Source organism: Podarcis cretensis, assembly GCF_951804945.1.
Source record: "Podarcis cretensis genome assembly, chromosome: 8".
NCBI lineage: Eukaryota > Metazoa > Chordata > Lepidosauria > Squamata > Lacertidae > Podarcis > Podarcis cretensis.
Window position 1 is genome coordinate 77615175 of NC_137177.1, and position 22019 is coordinate 77637193.

The 22019-nt window shown below is 45.2% G+C and overlaps 2 protein-coding genes across 11 annotated transcripts in view; one reads left to right on the forward strand and one right to left on the reverse strand.

Moving 5' to 3' along the window:
- The window catches only part of PEX14 (peroxisomal biogenesis factor 14), a 150050-nt gene extending 134172 nt beyond the window's left edge, over positions 1 to 15878 (forward strand). The window contains exons 11-12 of the mRNA XM_079987163.1: positions 10328 to 10523; positions 14652 to 15878. The gene's annotated coding sequence lies outside the window, so the exon portion shown is untranslated. The remainder of the gene's footprint in view (positions 1 to 10327; positions 10524 to 14651) is intronic.
- CASZ1 (castor zinc finger 1) overlaps positions 13977 to 22019 on the reverse strand; it is a 446064-nt gene continuing 438021 nt past the window's right edge. For 5 of the 10 annotated variants that reach the window (XM_079986666.1, XM_079986664.1, XM_079986663.1 and 2 more), the window contains 3 exons: positions 21784 to 22018; positions 20374 to 20667; positions 15661 to 18746 (listed from right to left, as the gene is read on the reverse strand). In XM_079986666.1, coding sequence (XP_079842792.1) covers positions 17566 to 18746; positions 20374 to 20667; positions 21784 to 22018 — 1710 coding nt within the window. In that variant the 3' untranslated portion in view covers positions 15661 to 17565. Of the gene's footprint in view, positions 14826 to 15660; positions 18747 to 20373; positions 20668 to 21783; position 22019 lie in introns of those variants that run through there. The other 5 variants (XM_079986669.1, XM_079986668.1, XR_013841587.1 and 2 more) reach the window with 4 other exon arrangements.

Genomic DNA, 22019 nt, shown 5'->3' on the forward strand with positions numbered 1-22019 from the left:
CCCCCCATCCCAAGTTTGGGAAACTTCAGTAGCAACATGAAATCTTCCAGACCATGTATCATAAATTAAATGTTTTCTAGGAGTGGCTCTCTTCAAAGTGGAAGATGTCGACAATTTTTCCTTTATTCCCCACCCCCACACTCTTGATTGTGCAGTGCAGCTGTTTTCATAGCTAAGAGCAGAACAAGATCTCAAAAAAGCTCTTTTTGTCTGAAGCCCGCAGGCAGCCTGCCTCTCACTTTTCCCCAAGAAATTGCAAAACCCTTGCATTTGCCTCAGTTTGAGTGTAGGAGTCCCAGCCGGTGCCAAAAGGATGGCTGTGCCAAGGAAGGCGTTGAGGAGCGCCTCTCAGGGTGCTAGCTAGGGCACTGTGCACCTTTAAGGTGTGGCTGGGAGCCACCCTGCTCTATATGAGCTTCTGCGTCCCTGTACTTGTCTCTTGGCTCAGGCAGATTGCTGACATGAAACAGAAGTGAAAGATTCCTAGCAAAAACAAAGGAGCAGGGAGAAAATGTTTCTATATGGTGTAATTCTCTCCCACACACCCATCCAAATTTCAGAGAAGAGCCAGAAACGTGGAAGTGTTAGGGCATTGATGGAGGACTGAGATGCAGTGACTACATCGGAGAAATGTATGATGCCAGGTTAATTTTAAGGCTCGGATTTCCTCCCCTAACACCCCCCCCCTTCCTGCGCTTTCCAAAATGATAGCTTATAATTAGTGGTGCAATGTTTAATTGATTTGCAGTGGAATCCTGTGCAGGTTTATTCAGAAGCAAGTCCCACAGAATGTGGTTAGACTTCCATGTGCAAAGGACTGTGGTCTTAATCAGTAAGGTTCATTAATTTCCCTCCAAAAAGTCTCTTTTAATCAACTAAAAAAGTGCCTCTAATTATAAGGTACTTAATATGGTGCTTGCCAGCTTATTTTCATAAGAGGCATTCCCCTTTCTTTCTCGTACAATGGCCTTTGTCAACATGGTGCCCTCCAGATACTTTGGAACAAGAATAGGCACTCGTCTCTCCAGATGTTTTGGGACTACAACTCCCATCATCCCTAGCTAACAGGACCAGTGGTCAGGGATGATGAGAGTTGTAGTCCCAAAACATCTGGAGGGCTGAGTTTGCCTATGCCTGCTTTGGAATGAAATCCCCATCAGCCTCAGCCACCGTGCTGGCTGGGGCTGATGGGAGGAGTTGTCCAAATCATCTGGAGAGCATAGTGTTGGAGAACGGTATCATGCAGAAAGTGGTGCCTCTTCTAAGTCCACTCATATTTTTCTGTGGCACATGATTGAATCCTTCTGAAAATGGAAAGACTGTTGCTGTCTTCACCTATTGGGTTTTACTCTTACACCCAAATTTGTTAATTGACTACTTATCTAATATTAATCTAATTAATCAACTGATGTATTTTTTAATTGGCTGAGAGCCCTAGTCAGAATTAAGCTTTAATCTACCCTATGCCCAGTGCCGGATTTACATATAAGCTAAACAAGCTATAGTTTAGGGCCCCACTCTCTTGGGCCCCCCAAAAAAAATTAAAGGGAAAAAACTGGATTTACATTTCCAAAATATAAGATAAAAAACAAATAAAATGGCTTTAGATATCTATTAGCTCCATAAATTACCATACAGCATATATTCAACACAAAAAACAGCGACAAATTGTTGTTGACAAAGGACAGCTGGACATATAAAGGGCCCCATTAGCTTCAGTAGCTTAGGGACTCATCAAACCTAAATCTGGCTCTGCCTGTGTCATACATCACCAGGACACTCTTTTAATTTCTGGTCATCTGGGGTCATGACACATTCAGCACAGTTGATTGGATTAAAATATTGTAGATCTTGAAGGTGGCAATCCCTTGGTTATGAACGATATGGTAGGGCGTGTCATAAAACATATATTAGGATGCTGGGACATATCAAATTTAGCTCTTTGTTAAGTTTTCTGACTGAACTGTGTTTTGGGCTTCAGCACCCTTTTGCTACCTGACTCTGGACTAGGTCAACCTTCTCCGACTCCCATACAAGCTTGAGAGGGGAAAGAAATTAGGGGCTTGTGAAATGGTAGTGTCTACTTGTACCCCTTCCTGCAAAATATCCTTGTACAGTTCCCTAAAATCATGGTTATGTTCATGTTCACAGCTCTGCTGATTATTATATATGGACCCTGGTGGGTTTTGCCTATTTAAGTCTTTGGAAGAGATTGGGTCCACACTGCCCATTCTCAAGGCACACAATGGTTTTTTTTTTAGCCCAACTCATTGAAATTAATGCCACAGCTAACTCAGGTTAATCAATTTCCGTGGGTCTGTTGTGAGTAAAAATTAGTCTGATATGATCCGGAGAGTTGGCATCCAATGTTAATTATACTCTGAGCCGACCCACTGAAATAAACGGGCATAAAAAATGTAGGTCCATTCTATTCATTCAGTGGGTGTTTTCTGACTAACCTTGGTTACAAAGCCACGATTCAGTGTTCCATTGGTGGACCTATTTTGAGTCCTTTTTAAAAATTGTTTTTATTAAAGATTTTCTTGGGTTACAAAAGTATATACATTGTTTCTATTTTCAGATCATAAAGTCATTTCTACAGATCAATTATATTCGATGTGAGACAGTATACAGTATAAGGCTGGGGGAGAAGTGAGAAGGGGAGAGAAAAAAAGGGGGGGGAGAAAGGGAGTAGTAAACTTTCATTCTTTTACATAGTGTATGTGCGAGGTTTTTGTGTCAGTATCACATGGGTAGATTCTCTTTCTATTTGTCTTCATTGGCAATGAAAGAGGTTGAGGGCCCAGGATATGGTTGGTTGCCTTCAGTTGACTGCAGTGAGTTTTGTTTGTTGTGTGTGAGGGTACAGGGTTGTTGGGTCAAGTTAGCCATATTGATTTGTATGTTTTTGGTGGGTTCTTGTTGTCTTGTTGGGCTGTGTGTGTAATAAAGGGGAGCCACACTGGGGTGAAGGTGTCCACTTTTGTTTGTCCCCGTTCTTTAGTTTGTTGCTTAAGTTTCCTAGTAAGGCTGTTTCCCATACCGTTTGGTACCAGTGGTACATGTTCACTCCTGACAGGTCCCTCCAGTGTCTAGCTATGATGCTGCTGGGTTATAAGCTCTCTGTAATGTGAGTGTGTGTTATTGTCTTGGAAAATATTCTATAGGGCCAGTTCTGGGGTGGCTTCTAATACCTGTTTAGTTATTTCACATATTTCTTGTAGGACTGATGTCCAAAAGGGTTGGATTTGGGGGCACTCCCCACCACACATGGAGGTATGTGCCTGTAGAGGTACCTCTCCAGCATTTTGGTGAGGTTCCTTGATATATAAGTGCTGACTTCTGTGGTGTTAGGTACCATCTATAGATAAGTTTCAAGGGGAGATGGATTTAGACCACAGTTTATTCCATTGGGTAGGGTTTATTTCATAGTCTATGTCATGCTACCATTGTTTTTTGATTAAGATGAGGGGGTTACTAGGATTCTGGAGCAGTATTTTTATATTGTGGATACCCTGTTTTGAGTCTTAGGAGAAAATAGCTTTGAATTAGATCTCTTTATAACCCTTTCAAAATCTCGCCTGCCATTGTGGTGGGATGGAAGGCAGCCATTGTTTAGACCAGCAGTGGGCAATGCCCTCTCACCCCCTGGGGAGCTGAAGTTGCTATGAAAGATGTATTAATGCTGGGTTCACACTTTCTTGCTTTTACTTTTGGGTAGGTTTTTGTATTATTTCAATAACCTGCTTGACCAGAGTGCCTTGTAAGACATCAGCAAATGTGTATATGAGGAAGTGGAACTTTTACTCAAAGCACTTTCCAATGCTTGTTGAAACATTTTTTTCTGACCCACCTACCCCAGAAAAGTAGGGTGCCATACTATTCAGGACTTTTTTTGTGTGTGTCTATATATGTATTCGTGAAGCTGAGGCTCCAATACTTTGGCCACCTTATGAGAAGAGAAGACTCCCTGGAAAAGACCCTGATGTTGGGAAAGGTTGAGGGCACAAGAAGAAGGGGACGACAGAGGACGAGATGGTTGGACAGTGTTCTTGAAGCTACAAACATGAGTCTGACCAAACTGCGGGAGGCAGTGGAAGACAGGAGTGCCTGGCGTGCTCTGGTCCATGGGGTTACGAAGAGTCGGACACGAGTAAACGACCAAACAACAACAACATATGTATTTATTTGCATAGTACTTTTTGTCTGTATAATTCTAAGCACCATATCATGGGTTCCCTGGTAGTCTCCCATCTGGGCACCTCAGGAGACCTGCCAAGGGTCCCTATTTTCCAGGGACAGCCCCAGATTTACAGAAGCCATTGTGATACCTCCCTCTGCTGGCTTTGGTTACCAAAGTGCTAAAAGGCCTGGTTGGATCATTTTGCGTTTGTTACAGGAAGAAGATAGACGTGTAAGTAGGATTTCTCTCAGCATCTGCATTCTGTGATGATAGTGATTTCCTCTTGAGCTTAGAGGCATTAGAGAGTACTATGAGTCCCATTTCTCTTTTCTAGACTTTCAAGGCTGAGAAAAGTCTTTTCCTGTCTGGGAAGAAAAAAATGAAATTTCTCCTTTCCCAGCGACCTCCCCCTAGCCCACCACCTCTCCCTCCGCCTCACCCTCCAGACCTCTCTTTCAGAAGACTGCAAAGGTAAAACCCTTCAGTGTATAGATGTTGCTTCCAGAGAAATAGCAGTCCCTAAGGATTCTTAGGAAAGGTCTCTCTGTAACTGTTTGAGGCCTATTTCGAGGTTCAGAAAATAATCATATCCCATGTGGCTCTTTGTTTTCCCTGTATGCTCTGCAGACCTCCTGCCATGGAGGAAGATGGCAGGAGGAAGAAATGCCAAGGAAAACATGAAGGTAATGTCTATTTCCAAGGATATGTTTAGGGTATACTGTATAAGAAAGTCCCTAAAACAGTTATAATTGCTAGACTTCTCTTCTTTTCCATTTAAATGACATAATATTTGAAGACCTGGAGGGAGAGCAGGGGCAGGGCAGCTTTTATACTGACACCATGAACCACAGAATCTGAGCACGGAGTTTGCCATCACTCTCTACCAACGCTGGGCAGAGCTCAACCATGGAACGAACTTCGCCATTTCCCCAATGAGCGTGTCTCTCTCTTTGGGGCTTCTGCAGTTTGGGGCTCAAGGGAGCACACTGGCGCAACTGCAGCATGCTCTGGGATACAGCACGCATGGTAAGGCAACCTTCTGAGAAACAGCTTTTCGGTGAGCAGTGCATGCTGTCGTGAACTTCACCTTACAGTTTGGATTGTCCTTCCTCCGAGACAGCCACCCTCCTGGGGCACCAGGGCTGCCCGGGTCATGGCGGGCTCCGGAGAGCAGGGAGGAGGGAAGAAGTGCCAGCGCTGCCATGGGGGACCAAGGGGTGGAGAGAGCCCAGCTGGATTTTATGTGCCGTGGCGGTAGCTGCTTTGGGAACCAGGAGCCGGCCTGGCCTGACCACGCATCCTATTCAGGACTTTTTTAGAGCATGATGTTTTTGCCAAGGAGAAGAGAGGAAACCTGTGCAGACTTTGAAGTATCAATGGATGTCTGTCCAGTGGTACCGTCCACGCTAAAGCTCATATGAACTCCCGTTGCTTGGTCCCAGCTCCTGTCAACCTAGCAGTTTGGCAGCACATCAAAGTGCAGGTAGATAAATAGGTACCGCTCCAGCGGGAAGGTAAACGGCTTTTCCGTGCGCTGCTCTGGTTTCGCCAGAAGTGGCTTAGTCATGCTGGCTGCATGACCCGGAAAAACTGTCTGTGGACAAACGTTGGCTCCCTTGGCCAGTAAAGCGAGATGAGTGCCACAACCCAAGTCGTCTGTGACTGGACCTAACAGTCAGGGGTCCCTTTACCTTTACCATGATGAAACCAGAGGCTGACCCATCAACCTTCGAGGGCGGAGGAGTCTAAAGCTGGGTAGGGGTTGCTCCCCAGAGCCACCATATGCATTCCCAGAAGACCATGTAGTGGGACTAACACTACATTATGACATAGGCATTGCTTATATGGGAACTTTGAGAAAGGAAAATAATAGCCACTGGGAGTAGCTCTGGCACAGCAGCAGTGAATTTTGTGCCTCCCCACAAAACTGGCCCAAATCCACCCCCTTCATATTTGTAGTTTGCGAATGGGGCTGTGAAATGTCATTAAACACGATTCATTTGTCATTCTTCGTTAGCATCTCTCCTCAGCATGGTGCCCTCTAGCAGTTGTTGAGACTCCAGTTCCCATCCCTGCTGACTCTTGGTGAGGGTAACAACCACCTTGCTGCAGCTAAGAAAACCTGAGTCTGGATGGGTGGCCACCTGGGAACCACACGTCCGCCACCATGGGTTCCACGGTGTGAGAAAGGCAGGGTACAAATGTAACAATACATAACACCCTTTGGTCACAGGTTCCTCCATCCCTTGTTTAGCATTGCATTTGAGCTATCTAGTCCTTAGCAAGCAACTAAACGGGGGAGGGTCGGAGGGGAAAACAAGCAACTAAACTGGATAGAGTCGTGCTTGTACTTTTTTCCTGCTATAAACTTGGAAGCTGAAAATGTAGAATATAATAATGAAGGCCCCTGCAGGCTTTATAAGCCTCAGGCCTGCCCACCAGCAGCTACAACTTGCAGTCTTCACAGGCAGCAAAGCCCAGACCCTCCAAGTGTCCCTATTTTCCAGGGACGTCCCTGATTAAACCACCCCAGTTTCTGATTTGATCCCGGAATGTTCCATTTTTCCTTTAAAGGTAAAGGGACCTCTGACCATTAGGTCCAGTTGTGGCCGACTGGGTTTGCGGCGCTCATCTCGCTTTATTGGCTGAGGGAGCCAGTGTACAGCTTCCGGATCATCTGGCCAGCATGACTAAGCCACTTCTGGCGAACCAGAGCAGCGCACGGAAAAGCCGTTTACCTTCCCGCCGGCGCAGTACCTATTTATCTACTTGCACTTTGATGTGCTTTTGAACTGCTAGGTTGGCAGGAGCAGGGTCCGCGCGATGGGAGCTCACCCCGTCGTGGGGATTCAAACTGCCGACCTTCTGATCGGCAAGTCCTAGGCTCTGTGGTTTAACCCACAGCACCACCCGTGTCCCATTTTTTCTCAGGATGTCCCTATTTTCATTGGAGAAATATTGAAGGGTATGGAATTTTCCGACCCCCTAGTCATCTGGAGGCAATCCTGTATAGGGAAGGTTTTTTTTAAAAAAAAATCAAAATGTTTTATTAGGTTTTTATATATGCTGGAAGCTGCCCAGAGTAGCTGGGGCAACCCAGTAAGATGTGCGGGGTATAAAGAATCAAATTATCATTATGGAATGGGATGTCCCAATTTTCATCAAATAAACGTTAGAGGGTATGCTAAGCCCCTTTCAACTGTGAAACGACACAAAGTTCAGCTTGCATTGGTTCAGACCCTTCCTTGCCTCCTGCACAGCTCCCGAGGTGTGTGGCACACCATGCAACCACTGTAAAGCAGGGCCCAGGCTCTTGGCGAAACCAGTTCCAGCCTGCAGGCTGTGCATTAATTTGTTGAATTTGCCTTTTCTCTCATAAATTAGTCACTCTTTTATTGAAGAGAAGTGGGAGCCCTACAAAGAGAACTGAGCAAGTCCCAACGGGAGCCCTGCAAGCTGCGGATTGTTTGTGTGTGGGGGTTTGTGCACATCTTTTCTGCTCAGAAAGCATTAATGTAAAATTTTTGCATCCGCTATAGGCATGGCTCCAGCAAGAACAAAACTCTGCGCTGCTCCGAGGTTGGATTAGGAGTGTGCTCAGATAATGACATCTGAAGAACAAGATGGCTGGGAGCAGCAGCAGAGTAAACGGGGGGGGGGGGGGGGTGTCTTTGAAAGAGAGAAGAGCCATAATCCCACTTTACTACCAAGGGGGAGAATGCTTGCAAAGGCACAGACTCAGTTTGGCACAGATTATGCCACTGATTCCAGATCCTTTTGGCAGCGCAGAGAGGCCAGCAGATTCTTTGTTATGGGCTCTTCTGCACTCTGCTCTTTCTATAGGTAGCAAGGGTTGATTGGGCCAGAGATGTGGTGTGCATTTTAAGCACTCAGGAGGAGAGTAATGTGTAGTGTTTCTAGGAGCATATGGCACATTCTAAGAGAAAAACATAGCTTACGTAATGTGTTCCTGTCTCCCCAGCCTATTTTAAAATATAGGCATTACCTACGGTTTGGGCATGATGCCAAACCACGGTTTGGTGTTCTTTGAGTAAGCTTTGGACATATGCACCCCATCTTCCTTTTTGACACTCCTAATTCTGACACTGCTGTCAAGCCATAGTTTTTTAATGCATCCAAATAGTGTACAAACAAAAATTTGCTTGCAAACTAGAATTGGACATTGTGGCACTTTCCACAACAACAGTTTCCAGGTCTGGTTTGCTGCAAACATACTAGGTGTTGCTGGGTTTTTGCTTCATTTGTGAACAACTTGGAAGTCGTGGAAGGGGTTGGAATGCAGGAAGGGAAGGAGAGTGTGAGTCTGAAGCTTGTTTATGTATTGATAAACCATGGTTTGACATTATGCTTGAACTGATCCATTATGAAAAGTTGGGCTTCTATTTCAGTAGCTGGGGATGAATTCTTAGCAAAGGTTAAAGGCCTGCTGCTGGCTGGATATAGTGTAGATTAAATTAGCAAAGGTAAAGGGACCCCTGATCATTAGGTCCAGTCGTGACCGACTCAGGGGTTGAAGCACTCATCTCGCTTTATTGGCCGAGGGAGCCGGTGTACAGCTTCCGAGTCATGTGGCCAGCATGACTAAGCCACTTCTGGTGAACCAGAGCAGTGCACGGAAATGCCGTTTGCCTTCCCGCCAGAGCGGTACCTATTTATCTACTTGCACTTTGATGTGCTTTCAAACTGCTAGGTTGGCAGAAGCAGGGACCAAGCAATGGGAGCTCACCCCGTCGCGGGGATTCGAACTGCCGACCTTCTGATCGGCAAGTCCTAGGCTCTGGTTTAACCCACAGCGCCACTACACCCTCCCAAAAGCACCATAGTGTATTTTAAGTTAGTACTGATGTTGTTTTCTTATACCTTAATAATAACCAAAGCTTTGTTACCAACCCAGGAGTTTGTGTTTCTAAAAGAAAGAGGAACTATACCTGTGTCAGCTATATTTCTTCTTAAGGGGTTGGACTAGATGACCCTCAAGGTCCCTTCCAACTCTGCAATTTTATTATTCTATCCCTCAACATTGGCTGTGGTGGCTGAGGCTGATGGGACTTGGGAGTCTAACCTCATCCCCACACATTGATTGCAAACTATTATGAGGACTAAGCTTACTAATGAATGCCTCTCAAAGGCCTGCTTTGACTAGGTTTGGTCTCCCTCTCTCTTATGCCAGAAACTCAGGGCCACCCAATCAAATTGATCAGTAGTATATTCAGGACAGACAGAATGATATACCGTATTTTTCGCTCTATAAGACGCACCAGACCACAAGACGCACCTAGTTTTTGGAGGAGGAAAACAAGAAAAAAAATATTCTGAATCTCAGAAGCCAGAACAGCAAGAGGGATCACTGCACAGTGAAAACACCAATCCCTCTTGCTGTTCTGGCTTCTGGGATAGCTGCGCAGCCTGCATTCACTCCATAAGACGCACACACATTTCCCCTTACTTTTTAGGAGGGGAAAAGTGAGTCTTATAGAGCAAAATATACGGTAGTTGTTCACAAAGCACATTGTTAATTTGTGGAATATGCTGCCACCAGGTCTGTTGCTAGATCCTTAGAAGATTGAAATTTGCATATGCTAATTTATATGAACAGATGCAAATTTAGGCCAGCTTTCAGAAATATGTTGTATAGAATGCTAGCCCTACTAAAGAGTTAACTCATTGAAACTAAGATACTGATAACTTAAGCCCACTAAGAGTAGGACTTAGTTGGATACCACCCAAAGTATCCTGTAAGCAACATGTGAGGGGTGGGGTGGAGGGTAAGCAACAGTGCCCCTGGTTGCTGCAAGATCTGTATTTATGAATGTTAGCCACTTTGAGGACTATAGTTGAAAAGCAGAAAAGAAAACACTTAAATAAATAATGAATAAGGTGTGTGTCTGTGTCCGCTGGCTTATATGGCTTTAAAAAGAAATTAGACCATTTTCTGAAGGATGATGTCAGCAGGTATTGCCTACAAGAACTGAACAGACCATTCTGCTTCAGGGCCCGTTCTTGCCTTCATGACCCGTCCGTGTGCTTCCTGGAGGTGTCTGATTGGCCACTGTGGGGAATAAGATGGGCCTTTTGGTCTGAACCAGCAGAGCTCTTCTTATGTCCTGTCTTCTTTATGTTTAGGAGTCAGCATGCAGAGTTTGTGGCTGCCCAGAACTTGGAAGCACTGCATCGTCATGGATCTTGCTTCTCTCCAACCCAGATTTCAGCAAAGAGGGTGAAGGTGGTTAAGCCTTTGCAGAAGAGACTGAATTGTAAAAGTTAGCCCCTCACATTCCGGTGCTCAGTTTGCCTGACCCACCCCTTAAATCATGGGAAGGTAGGTTTGTGTGTTGGTCAATTTTGCTGCTGTCATACTTTACCAAGGTATACACAAAATTGGGCTGTGTTCGTATGTTTTATTCCATTTGTGTACTACTAGTAAATTGGGATCAGCTTACAGTGGGCACACCAGTGGCACCAGAAAGTACATTTTTATGCTTTTAAAGAAAAGGCAGGAAGAAGAGAGTGAGACAGATCTATACTGTGTGTGTGTGTGATGACTCTTAACAACTGTCATGATTTACTCTCTCCCAATGAATCCTGAGAATTTTTTCAGTGTGGGTGGAAAGAACTGCCTGCCAGAGATTTTGGCACCCCTGGAATCCTATCATTGGCTAAGGAGAAACATCACTTATAACCAGTCTGTCAGCAGTGTCGATACATCCTAAGAAAGAGGAACACATCTCACAAATTAAAACAAAGATCCCTTGTTGTGTTTAAAAGTGGGCCTAGAGGTGGGAACAGCATTGTTATGTGTAACTCATTGGATGATTTTGGAGTAGGGGCACAGTAGTTTCTGGGGAAATGGAGACCTAGAACATTGGGGCCCAGTACCACCAGGGAAGCAGGCTGAAACTGATCCTGGGCTCATTTGAGGAGTCGCTGGTAGGCCCATGATCTCCCATGTGTTTTGGAGTTAATTAAGAATCAATATATACACAGAAGCTGCTCAGACTTTTGTCTTCATGGGTGAAGGTGACAAAGGCATCTATCTATCTATCTATCAGGCCGCAGTGAAACTTCATTTGAATCCAAGCTTGGTTATGACCAGAAAGTCCTGTTCCCAGTCTCCATTCCTCTGCCTGCAAAATGTGGGATTATGGAGCTCCGGGCAGAATGCATGGTCTCTTTCTTTTATTTTAATAATCTTCTGAATTAGGTGAGCCTAAGAGGGAGGCAGACTTCTGCAAGGTCATCTAGTGAATTCCATGGCTGAGTAGTGATTTGAACTCAGTGTGACACGTTATTCACAACACACACTACATTTAGCCATTCTACACACCAACCTCAAAGTAATCTGCAAGTCTTGGTTTGTTTAAATGAATTTGACTATTGTTTAGGTCAGTGTGGTCCTATAGGCCTCCTCACCTTGTCCCTTAGGACTCTCCCTAGCCGCATCGCTCACTGACCTGCTTTGTGCCCTCTTTTGAGTGGTTGGTGGATTTTGGCTTTTTGGCTCACTGGAATGTGTCCTTAACTCTTATAATGCCTATTGGTTGTCTGGATGGAGGATAGAGAGGGGTGCCTCAGTGTGTGTGAAACTAGCCTATGGTACAAAGGCAAAATCCACATGTGCTATTTTCCTCACTTTTGCCTCTGGCCCCAGCTACCCTGGCATGTGGCCCTTGGAAGGTTGCCCAGAAAGGCAGAAGTTATGTCCTTGAACTGAAAATGGTTCCCCATTCCTGGTTTAGATGATTGTTGCATCACCGGGCATTTAACCAAAGGAGCTAGATAGCCCTTAATGGTATGGATATCTCTTTAGGCTTTGGAATGCCACATTTTGTAACTCTTTTTGAGCTGCTATGCATACCTGACCTGCAAGGGCAGTGTTACAGCCCCAAGAGTTCTTCTTTGGCTCAGTTTTTAGATGTTTGAGTTGCAGGGCGGGAGGGAGGGACATAGGGGTTGAGCTCAGACTCCATTGTGTTTCTAGTGTTGTCATCAGGAGAATTGTGGGGTCTGTTAGTCTGGGGTTTAATGAAGCTATTTTTTTCTGCATATGGGGATTATAATTTGGTTTTCCAGACCCCAATGACAGGCCTAACCTGGGCAGCAGGTAGCTATCTACAATGCCAGTAATTACCTAAGCTTTGCTCTTGGAGCAGGGAGATGAAACATGTCTGAGCTCAAGAAGTGCTATTAACTAAATATGTTAAATAAATAATTAAAAAGTAGGACTTTTAAAGATGCTAGTTAAAAGTCAGTGCAATGCTACAAATCAACAGAAAGCTGTGATTGGTTGGCTTTTTGTTTGTTTGGTTTTTTCCAGTTTTTATTGAGTGAAAATGTCAAACCTTGCATCAGTCATGCAAAAAAAAAATCAAATAAATAAAACACATATATTAAATTTCTAATAGCACTAAATTCAAGTGGAAAAATATTCAGTTCTTAATAACGTAGGTGCTGAGAAGACCAAATTCAAGTAAAATCAGAGCACACCGTCCTGTTAGGATTTTTTTTTCACTTTCTGCATTATTATTTTTTGTCTCAAAACCTATATATAGCTATATATCTATATATATAGGTATATACATATAGATATATACACACACATATATATATATGTGCATACATATTATATTTATATTTATATATATACACATACATATTTATAAAACATTAAAAAGAGCATTGGTAGTTCAAGCATCACTTCTTCTTTTTCTCCCTCCCCACCCCTCCCACACAGAAAGAAATAAAATAAAATAAAAACAACGACAAAAGAAAGTACACATTTTAAAATTCAAAATGAGCTAGCAATGGCTTATAGTCCTAGTGTGCAATATGGATTTTACAAAAGGCTAGAATTTCTCCCTCATATTTTTGTCTTCCTGTTCTTCTGTGTGTGTATGTTTGTGTGTGTGTTTTCCTTTTAAAATCTAGGGCCATTAAAAAACAAACATCATTTCTTTTTCTATATTGAAATACAGTTCTCTTTCAATACAGGTGAACTTTATAATAATTTATATATTTATTTGGTGGCTAGGTCCCCCCCCCCTTTTCAATGACAAAGCAGTAATGAAAGGATCTACACTTAGGGTTTCAGAGGTTTGGTTTTTTAAACTCTCTCTCTTGTTCTTGACACATCCCCTCCCAAACACATGGTCCCCTTAAAGCCACCAAGTTCTATATTCTGCTGGCTCCATTTCAGCAATATCTGTCAAAGCATAATATGCCTTTTAAATCTATGCCCACCAGCTGTCCTGGAGAGGCGCAAACTGGCTGCCTAAACCTCGACAACTTCTCCGCACATCATCAGCACCACCATCACTTATGCTTGGGACTCAGCTACTAAATTTCAATGGGATACAGGACATGAATGTGAGCCTGCCCGGGGGCAGCGGGAACAGGTGAGTTCCCCCTTCCTGCACAGAGGACGCATTTACCACCCCTATACTTTCAGCCATGCTAAATTTTACCACGTCCAAATTTGCCTACTGTGAGTGGGATGAGAGGACACAGAATCAGGAAAGGTTATGTTGTGTGGGGGGAAAGGTTGAATAATCTTGCTTTGTTGCTAACTGGTGGCCTCTCCTGCTCTGTAAAATGACACGCTTAGGGTCCATCCAAAGGTTTATGCTTGCTCTGAACTTTTAAGCTCAATCTTAAATGTCCTCCTCTTTACACCTGGGGACACTGAAGTGCTTCTTCCTGAATCAGGATGTCCATCAGGATGCAGATGATAAACATTTAGCATCTATATAAATATAAAGACCTGTTTTTTCATTCATTTTGTTTTAGGCAGAGAAGGAGGTGGAGAAGGTTGTGAAACTGGGGAAGTATAGAGGGACCAGTCATTAGGTGTTAAAACTAGTTCAACTTGGCAGGCTTTTTGTTGGAACTGAAGGTGGTCGAAACAATGGGGGAACTGGTTACTGGGTGATTCTTAGTGGGGAATAACAATTCCAGTCAGATCCAAACAGTTACATAGGAAGGGGTGCATAACTGGCTAATGTAAACTGTACCTGTTCTGCAAATTCTTCTCTTCCCACCCCTTCCTTTCTTGCCCACTAGTGACCACTGGCTTCTATGGCCAGCAGCAATGGACCAGAAACCCAGGGGAGGCCATCTTACTACCTTGCAACCACCAGAGGGTTGTAACTGCCTGTTTGTATTAAAAAAGACCCCAAAATGTATAGAAACATAAAAACAGGGCTTATCCATTTCCTCTCACCCTACCGTGCATCACAGGTTTCAAAAACCTTGACCGCAAGCAAGAGTTTTCTGTAGCACCTTTTAGCGAGACATCTAAGTGGTGAGAACAGGAGGGGGATAAGAATGTGCTGAGAGTTTGCCCAAACTTCTTAAACATAAATACCTCACTACCACGTTCACCAAACTCAGGTCCTTTCAAGAGACTGAGAGGACAGGGAAGAGTAAGACCTCATTGTGCCTATTCTCTTAGGTAATTTTGATGTGTGTCTGTTGATGTGACCTATGGTCACGCTATGAGACCATAACCTGCCCCATCCTGGAATTTTAAAAAGCAGAGGCAGCAGCAGTGTGGAGACTTGCTACCATCTAATTAGATGTTCCAAGGAGCACCTTTGCCAAGTCAAAACTACCAGGAAAAGGTAGGCTCTTGGTGAGGTTTCTTTTTTAGAAAAAAAAAATTATAACCTGACTGCCCATACGTTTGAAATGGCTAATAATTAAGTACATTTGTTTTATAAAAATCCAGAAACAGTCATGAATGAGGTTCAAGCTTTTTCTTTTAAAGCTGTGGGAAGAGTCATAGGAGGCTGAGATGGTTCTTGAGGAAACAATTGTCCCCAACCTCCCAAAATAAAATTAAGAACAAATTAAAAAACACCCTATGCATATTACCACAAACCAAATTGGAGTGTGTCTGTGGATAAGAGAGAGTGCATGAAGTGTGTTTCATTAAATGACAGGGCTTTTTTTGTGTCTCTTTTAAAATGTCTGCCTGGCTGAAATTCAAATTCAGAATCACTTGATACTCTATACTGAGAGTAGGAAAATTATGGTAGGGAAGACCCCCTTTCGGTAGCTCCCCCCCCCCAACACGTTTTTTGACTAGCTGGAGGTGATGGGAATTAGTGTCCACACTTGTGTGTGAAGGAGATAATTGTTGGTGAGCAACCAAATAGGATGTTGAAGGGTCTGTTCCTCAGGGTAGCATTCTTCACAGGATACTCACAGAGTATTGTCTTGGTATGGCTCCTTTCTCTCTGTTCTATATATTTCTATATATCTCTATATCTATTCGTAACCTTTACAGGGGCAAAAATACTGTACAGCTATCTTTTTCTCCTGGACATATCCTTTATCCTTTTCTTTGCCACTCTTAGTTTTCCTCCTCCTTTCCCTTACTGTTAATATTTTAAGAAACTTAAAAAAGTGTCCGTGGACCACATTCTTACTGTTGAACTGTCAAGTTGTTTTGGGTGTGATTGTTTGAGAGGGATATTCAAAAACTAAGACTAATAAAGCTCTCAGCCTTTTTTTTTTCTTTTTGCACTAAAATGGCATGTCTGTTAGACACAAGGGTTGTTGTGTGTGGCTGGTTTCATTAGCTTTTAATGACTCAAAACCACCAAATGTATTGGAAGCAAAGGACCTATGGAGATCTGCAGAGCCATTGTGGGTGCCTGTTTCCTTCCTTGTTTTTCTTTTTTTAAATGTCCTCCCCCCTTTTAGGATATGCCTGATCTGGTGACCTAGGGGAGTGCAGGGCAGGTGGGCAAGGGATATTAGATTATTTGTATGCCAAATGAGTTTGCTGTGCAGCTGTTTTAATTGTGGAGCAACCAATTCAAGTGGCCTCTTCCTTTCCACAGCTCCACAAAGGGACAGGAAACATTTCTGCCCTGGGATTCAGAAGAGCATCACCCTCTCTGCCCGAGAATCTTAAGGTAAGAGCCCTATGTGTGGCTTGATGGGATGGGTTGTAGTAGCTAATATTTATCCTCCCCCAACTTGTTCCCACTAAAAGACGCATGCCCTCTTTCAGCCTTCATAAAGCATGCTTAAATGGGGTGAAGGTGGGGGGTGGGAACAATGGTAGAGCAGGGTAACACCTCTGCTTCCTTCCTGTAGCTAAACAAGCCATCGCCCAGTAAGACCAAGTACTACTTAGGCCTGCCTACTCTTTATGAGGTACTTGCATCTTCCACCTCCTCTTCTTTCATTAGCAGCGAGGCGGAGGGGTATCCTGAGCTCCTGGGTCTCTACCCTACTTGTTGGGGGGTGGCCCTGCAGTCTGGAAAAGAAGCAGTTGGCACCCCCTCTCCGCAAGGCAGCGGTGTTTGGGTTGGCTCTGGTTAAATCCAAGCCTCCCTTTCACAACCAAGGGTTCTTTTCAGTGCCGTACCCCGTACTTGCTGCCACCGGTCAGAGCCCCACCAGAAAAGGAACACTCCCCACTCAGGTGTGGGAGTGTCACAATATAAATAAGTTCTTTCTTCCTTAAAAAAAAAAAGATTAATATTATTATTATTCTTTAATAACAAAGAGGATCAGAGAAGTATCCGCATATTCCCAGCCCCGTTCAGTTCATTAATGCTTCTCTTTCTCTTTTATTTTATTTAAAAAAACTGACAATAAATACCCCATTTCCCAACCAACCCAAGCTGCCTGAGACCCCCATTTCTCCTGTTCATTTGATGTTGGAGAAGAGAGGAGAGAGAAAAATAGAAGTATGACTGATGCCCTCCCCCAACCCCAATTATGCCTAATGGCGAATAACTTCGCTTTTGTGGCTTAAAGGAACCAAATTTTTGTAAATAATATATTATTATCACCCCCTAATATTCACCATCGGATGCTAGCTGCCCCCTCTCCCTGAGAATGGGAGGAGTGTTAAAGGACAAAATGAAAACAGGAAAATAAAATAGAAGTTAAAGAGGAAAAGAAACAACCCCCCTCCCCCCCTCCAAACCAACAAGGGGAGATTTTGAGGGAAGTGGCAGGGGAGACATTTGCCCTTATGGTTAGCACATCCACCCAGGAGAAGGAGGGTCACTTCTCCATGGCCCAACCCATCTGCATATTAGTAAAAAGATTTGCCGTCTGCCACCCTGTAAACATGTGCGTCCCAACAGATGGGTCCCTCCGCCTCCCCCTGCCCTTCCCATGGGCACAAGGCTTCTTTCCTTTTTATTTTTTGCATGGTCCAAGGATTAAGCGGTTTCCTCGTTATCTTGTGCACTTCCTGGGGTGGAGTTGGGTGTGTGTGTTTCTCTTTGCTGCTTGTCGTTCCAGCGTTTGTTCTCGCCTCACGTAGCGGGGTCCTCTCATTTAATTCAGTTTCTTATTTTTTTAAAAGATCAAAAAACCCTGCTGCTGCTGTCTATAAGTTAAGGGGAGGCCTCAGGGGCGGGGGCTTGCTCGCCTGGAGGTCTGGAAGCATCGCTGTGGACTGCAGAAGGAGAAGCAGCCTCCCCCAGTTCCCTAACGTCCTTTGCAGGCATGGCCTGGGGGTCAGGAAGTGACTCTTCAGAGTCTGTGTTCAGATCTTCCTCATCGTCATCGTCATCATCGTCGTCATCTTCCTCCTCCTCGTCTTCCTCATTCATTTCCTCCTCATCCTCCTCCTCGTCATGGGAGGAGTCGTCCTCCACGTTGCCACAGCTGGCTGGAAGCCGCTCGCTCTCCACGGGGACCCCACCCTCCCCGGCGGGGGAAGGGGCAGCGCCCGCAGCCTCTGGCAATTTCTGACTGAGGTCCAAGGAGTCGTTGAGGCCCACGCCCGCTGCGTTCTGCAGGAAGAAGAGGGAGCTGTTTGTGTCAGTGCCGAGGTTGAGCGAGCTGTCAAGGTTGACGGAAGAGTTCTGCGCATCGTACTCCAGTGTGGAGGGCGGGAGGGCCTCGGGGCCCGGAGAGATGGCCGGCAGCTCTCCGCGCTCCTGCTTCTCGTGCTTGCGCTTGTGCGAGTCCATCTGCGACATGCCCACCACCGTGTGCTTGCAGCCGGGGTAGGTGCAGTGGAAGTGGGAGCACTTAAGTTTGTACTTGCAGTCGGGCACCTCGCAGTCCACGCTGGAGCTGAACTGGCAGAAGCCTGCGGCGCTGATGACGTCCTGCTTGCCGTGGTGCTTGCGGTGGGCCGTCACCTTGGTGCTGTCGGTGCAGCGGAAGCCGCAGCGCAGGCAGTGGAAGTGCGTGCTGTTTCCCGAGAACTGACAGTCGGGGAAGTTGCAGCTCAGGGAGGACTTGAAGCGCTTGAAGTCGTCCAGCACCAGGTTGTCGACGCGGTCGTGGTGCTGGGCATGTTTGTACATGTGGGTGCGGCCGCAAAACTTGTAGCCGCAGTTCTCCCTTGTGCAGTGGTAGTGGGTGACCTTCAGTGAGAACTGGCAGCTGGCATCCTTGCAGTCTTCATAGAGGTCGTAGCGCCGGAAGCCCTCCAGCATCATTCCTTCGTCCAGCATCTTGCGGGAGGAGGCCGTTTTGCGCCGCTTGCCAAATGGGGACATGTCCTCAATGATCCAGAAGCGCTTCTTGGCCCCTGCGGCGGTTGGCATGGTGATGGTGTTCCCTGGGGAAATGAAATGGGCAGAGGGGATTTTAGAGCAGGACTCTGCATCAGACCCACTTCTCTTTCCTGCCTAGCTAATTGGGGTGGGGGTTCAGACAAGCAGTGTTTGCCCAGTGTTTCTTGATCTTTACAGTTTCTAGGCAGTGAGAGGAATGGCAATACTGTATATAGGCTCCTTCAGGCAAACTCATTCCATCCACCTCATCCCCAAAGCCTGGCCACTGCAAAGCCAATCTTTTCATTCCCTTGAAGTGGTTTGGCAAGAGATGAATAGACTTAAGAGATGGAGAAAGGAAGGCCTTGTACTTCTGGTCATTACACCTTTTTTTTACCTGTTCTGCCTTTGTTCCTTTGGCACTTTATCTGTGAGAGAGTGCTTTGTGGCTCCACTCTCATACCTAAATATTTGTACTCTCACTACATCAAAGGAGCAGTAGCCGCAAGCCAGGACCAGACCATGTTAATAAACCACGGGCTCAACACTATTCCCTCCCTCTCTTTTTTTTAAAAAAAAGATGTTTTACCTGGAACTTGCATGTGACATGGAGAGCAATGAGCAACTCGTCTGTCATCTGATATAAGTTTACTGTTTCACTCACTCAAGTCAGACATGCAGCCCTCCAGATGTTGTTGGATTCCAACTCCCATAATCCCTGACCATGTTGTCTGGGGGTGATGGGAATTGGAGTCCAGTGACACAAGTTCCCTAGCACTGCTTTATGAGATTTCTCTCCTTGCGTTTTTTAGGAACAAGCTAGTAAGTAAGGGTGACTTAAATGAAACACAATAAAATAAACTATAAAACCAACAACCACATGCATCTAATGTTGCTCCAACAACTCTCCTGGGATAAATTTAGGAGACCACATCACTGGGGTCAGACAGCACCCAATGTTTAGGAGCTGGCAGCATTCTTAACCAGGGCTGAATAAACATTTCAGATTTCTAGGCTCTGTACCCTACTTGGGCCACCATGACTGTAGCAAGATGGTGATTGGGTGAGCCAGATTTGAGTTCTGAGGTTGCTGCAGTGGTGGGAGTTGATGAGTGCATTCAGGTAGCATGCTAAACATCTGTTCATGTGCAAATCATTTCTGAAAATGAGACTAGTTGCCTAGTCCAAAAGTGGCTAAGCTTTTAAGGGCCAAAGGCCACACTGACCCACCATCAAGTCTTTGGGGGCTGCATATTAAAGTGGTTATTTAACTGTCATAAAACCCCTTTGCTATTAGCCGCTCACATTGGGCGGCACAGGAAACCATTTGTGATCGGAGGGACAGAGGATCAATCAGTAATTAGAAATACACACACACACACACTATTAAAAAATATGAACAAATGTTCCTTTTTTAAAGAAACCACTTTTTATGCTGAGGTGGGTTTCTCTGTGGCCTGTAGGTTAACCTCCCTTTGTCTTACCTACTATTGCAATCAAAAATTGGTCTGCTGTAATATATATATATATATATATATATATATATGGCAATCCAATAACTGTAGGTGTCATTTTGAGCATCAGTTTGTCATCCCTAGGACTTTAGTGGAAGGACAGGGAGGTAGAGCCTTTTGGGTAGGATGTGGTGGGTGGGGCTGTAAAAGTATGAGAGAAAGTGTAGAATGGTTTTACCTGCCGCATCCTGCACTAGAGGGACATCACTTTTGACTGGAGTTGGGGCGGCAATGATGGGTGAAAACCCTGTTGAGCTGGCGGTGGGCAAGACAAGGCCCCTGCTGGATCCCAGAGTGGCACTTAGCAGAGAGTATGAGACACAAGATGGAGAGAAGAGATACGGGAGGGAAGGAAGGGGAGACCTGAGCAGGGCTTGTGAGAAAGATGGAGGCAGAGGTGGTGGTTGTGGTGCATTTTGGGTAACGTCATCACCAGCAGCAGGAGGAGGAGCAGCAGCAGCAGCCAGGCAGCCTGGAGAAATGTGGAAAGAAAGAAAAAAATAGCAGGGGGGAAAAACAGAACAGAAGGAAAAGAAAAGAAAAAAAATAGAACCAAAATGAGAACCCAAGAGTGTAAGCAGTACAATGAAAATGGAGAGCACATTCACACGTACAAGAATGGAACCACTGACAGAGGAGATGGAGAGTGTGATGGACAGCAGTGATGGAGTGAGCATACCCAGAGACCAACAGGGAAGAGCAAGAGGTGGCAGAGGTCCCTGTGAGTATCAAAAGAGGGGCTGCAGTTTTACTGCCAGCCCTCCCCATCTGGTTTGTGGCAGGCTGGCTACAGTCAAGCACCGTCATCCTGGAGAGGTGTGATGAGCAGTGGTGCAGTTTAAAGAGGAGTATGGCTGCTTCCTTAGTGCTATGAGTTTCTATGCTCTGCCCTGTTTGTGGAGTGGTTGCGATTAGCATTTACTTGCCGCCCTGATATTGACCAGTGTTTTTTAGTAATGTGTTTCCACCAGCCCAAGCAGGCTGCGCCAAGCAAAGGCCATCAACTTGAACTGTGCTGTGGGGAACAGTTACTTTTAAAAATGGCTATTATGGGGATACTTTGAGGCATCTTTTTAGGTTAATGCTCCTTGATGAAATTGTGGGGTGTGCCAGCCAACCTCACTGACGTGTCCCCCTGATAACCCCAACCCCTGACACTCTTGCTTAGATGACAGGTGACAGGTGCTAGAATTTCCCCCCAAAACCTGGGTCACAGTATAATAATCTCCCCAAAGGGCAACTGTAAAGTTCAATTTGTTTGATCACTGGGGCGGTGGTGGGGAGATTTTAAGTGAGCAAGTACTAATACCTTTATTTCCATCAGGAATTATTTTAGCAATGTATGAGCTGCACAGCCCATTCTGGATCAGAATAAAAATACTTTCACAAACCAGGAATGGTGATGTCAAAGGGGCTCTTTTAGATGACTCAGTGATGTCTCTTGCTGTGTCATAGGCGGAAAGGAGATCCCGCATGGCGGAGGAGGATTTGGCGCAGCTTGTGCGAGAGAGCACCCAAGGGATGCAGCTTTTAGGCTTCTCAGAAGCAAAGTGTCACCAATAAACCGTTTCCTCCCAGTGTCACTTACCGGCTGAAGTGCTTTCGTTGCCCACTGGCGTGCTGGAGCAGCTGCGGTCCATATTGGAGGACTCAGAGGAGATGCCACCAGGGCTGCATCCTGTGTAGTCAATGTACTCATCTGTCTCGGTATCCATCATACTTTGGGGTCCCTGGAAGGAAGCAGGAGTCCCTGATGAGGCTGGGCTGGGAGCCATGCTGCTGACTTGGGGGAGGTTTTCGTTCCTTGGAGTGTGTCCAATAACC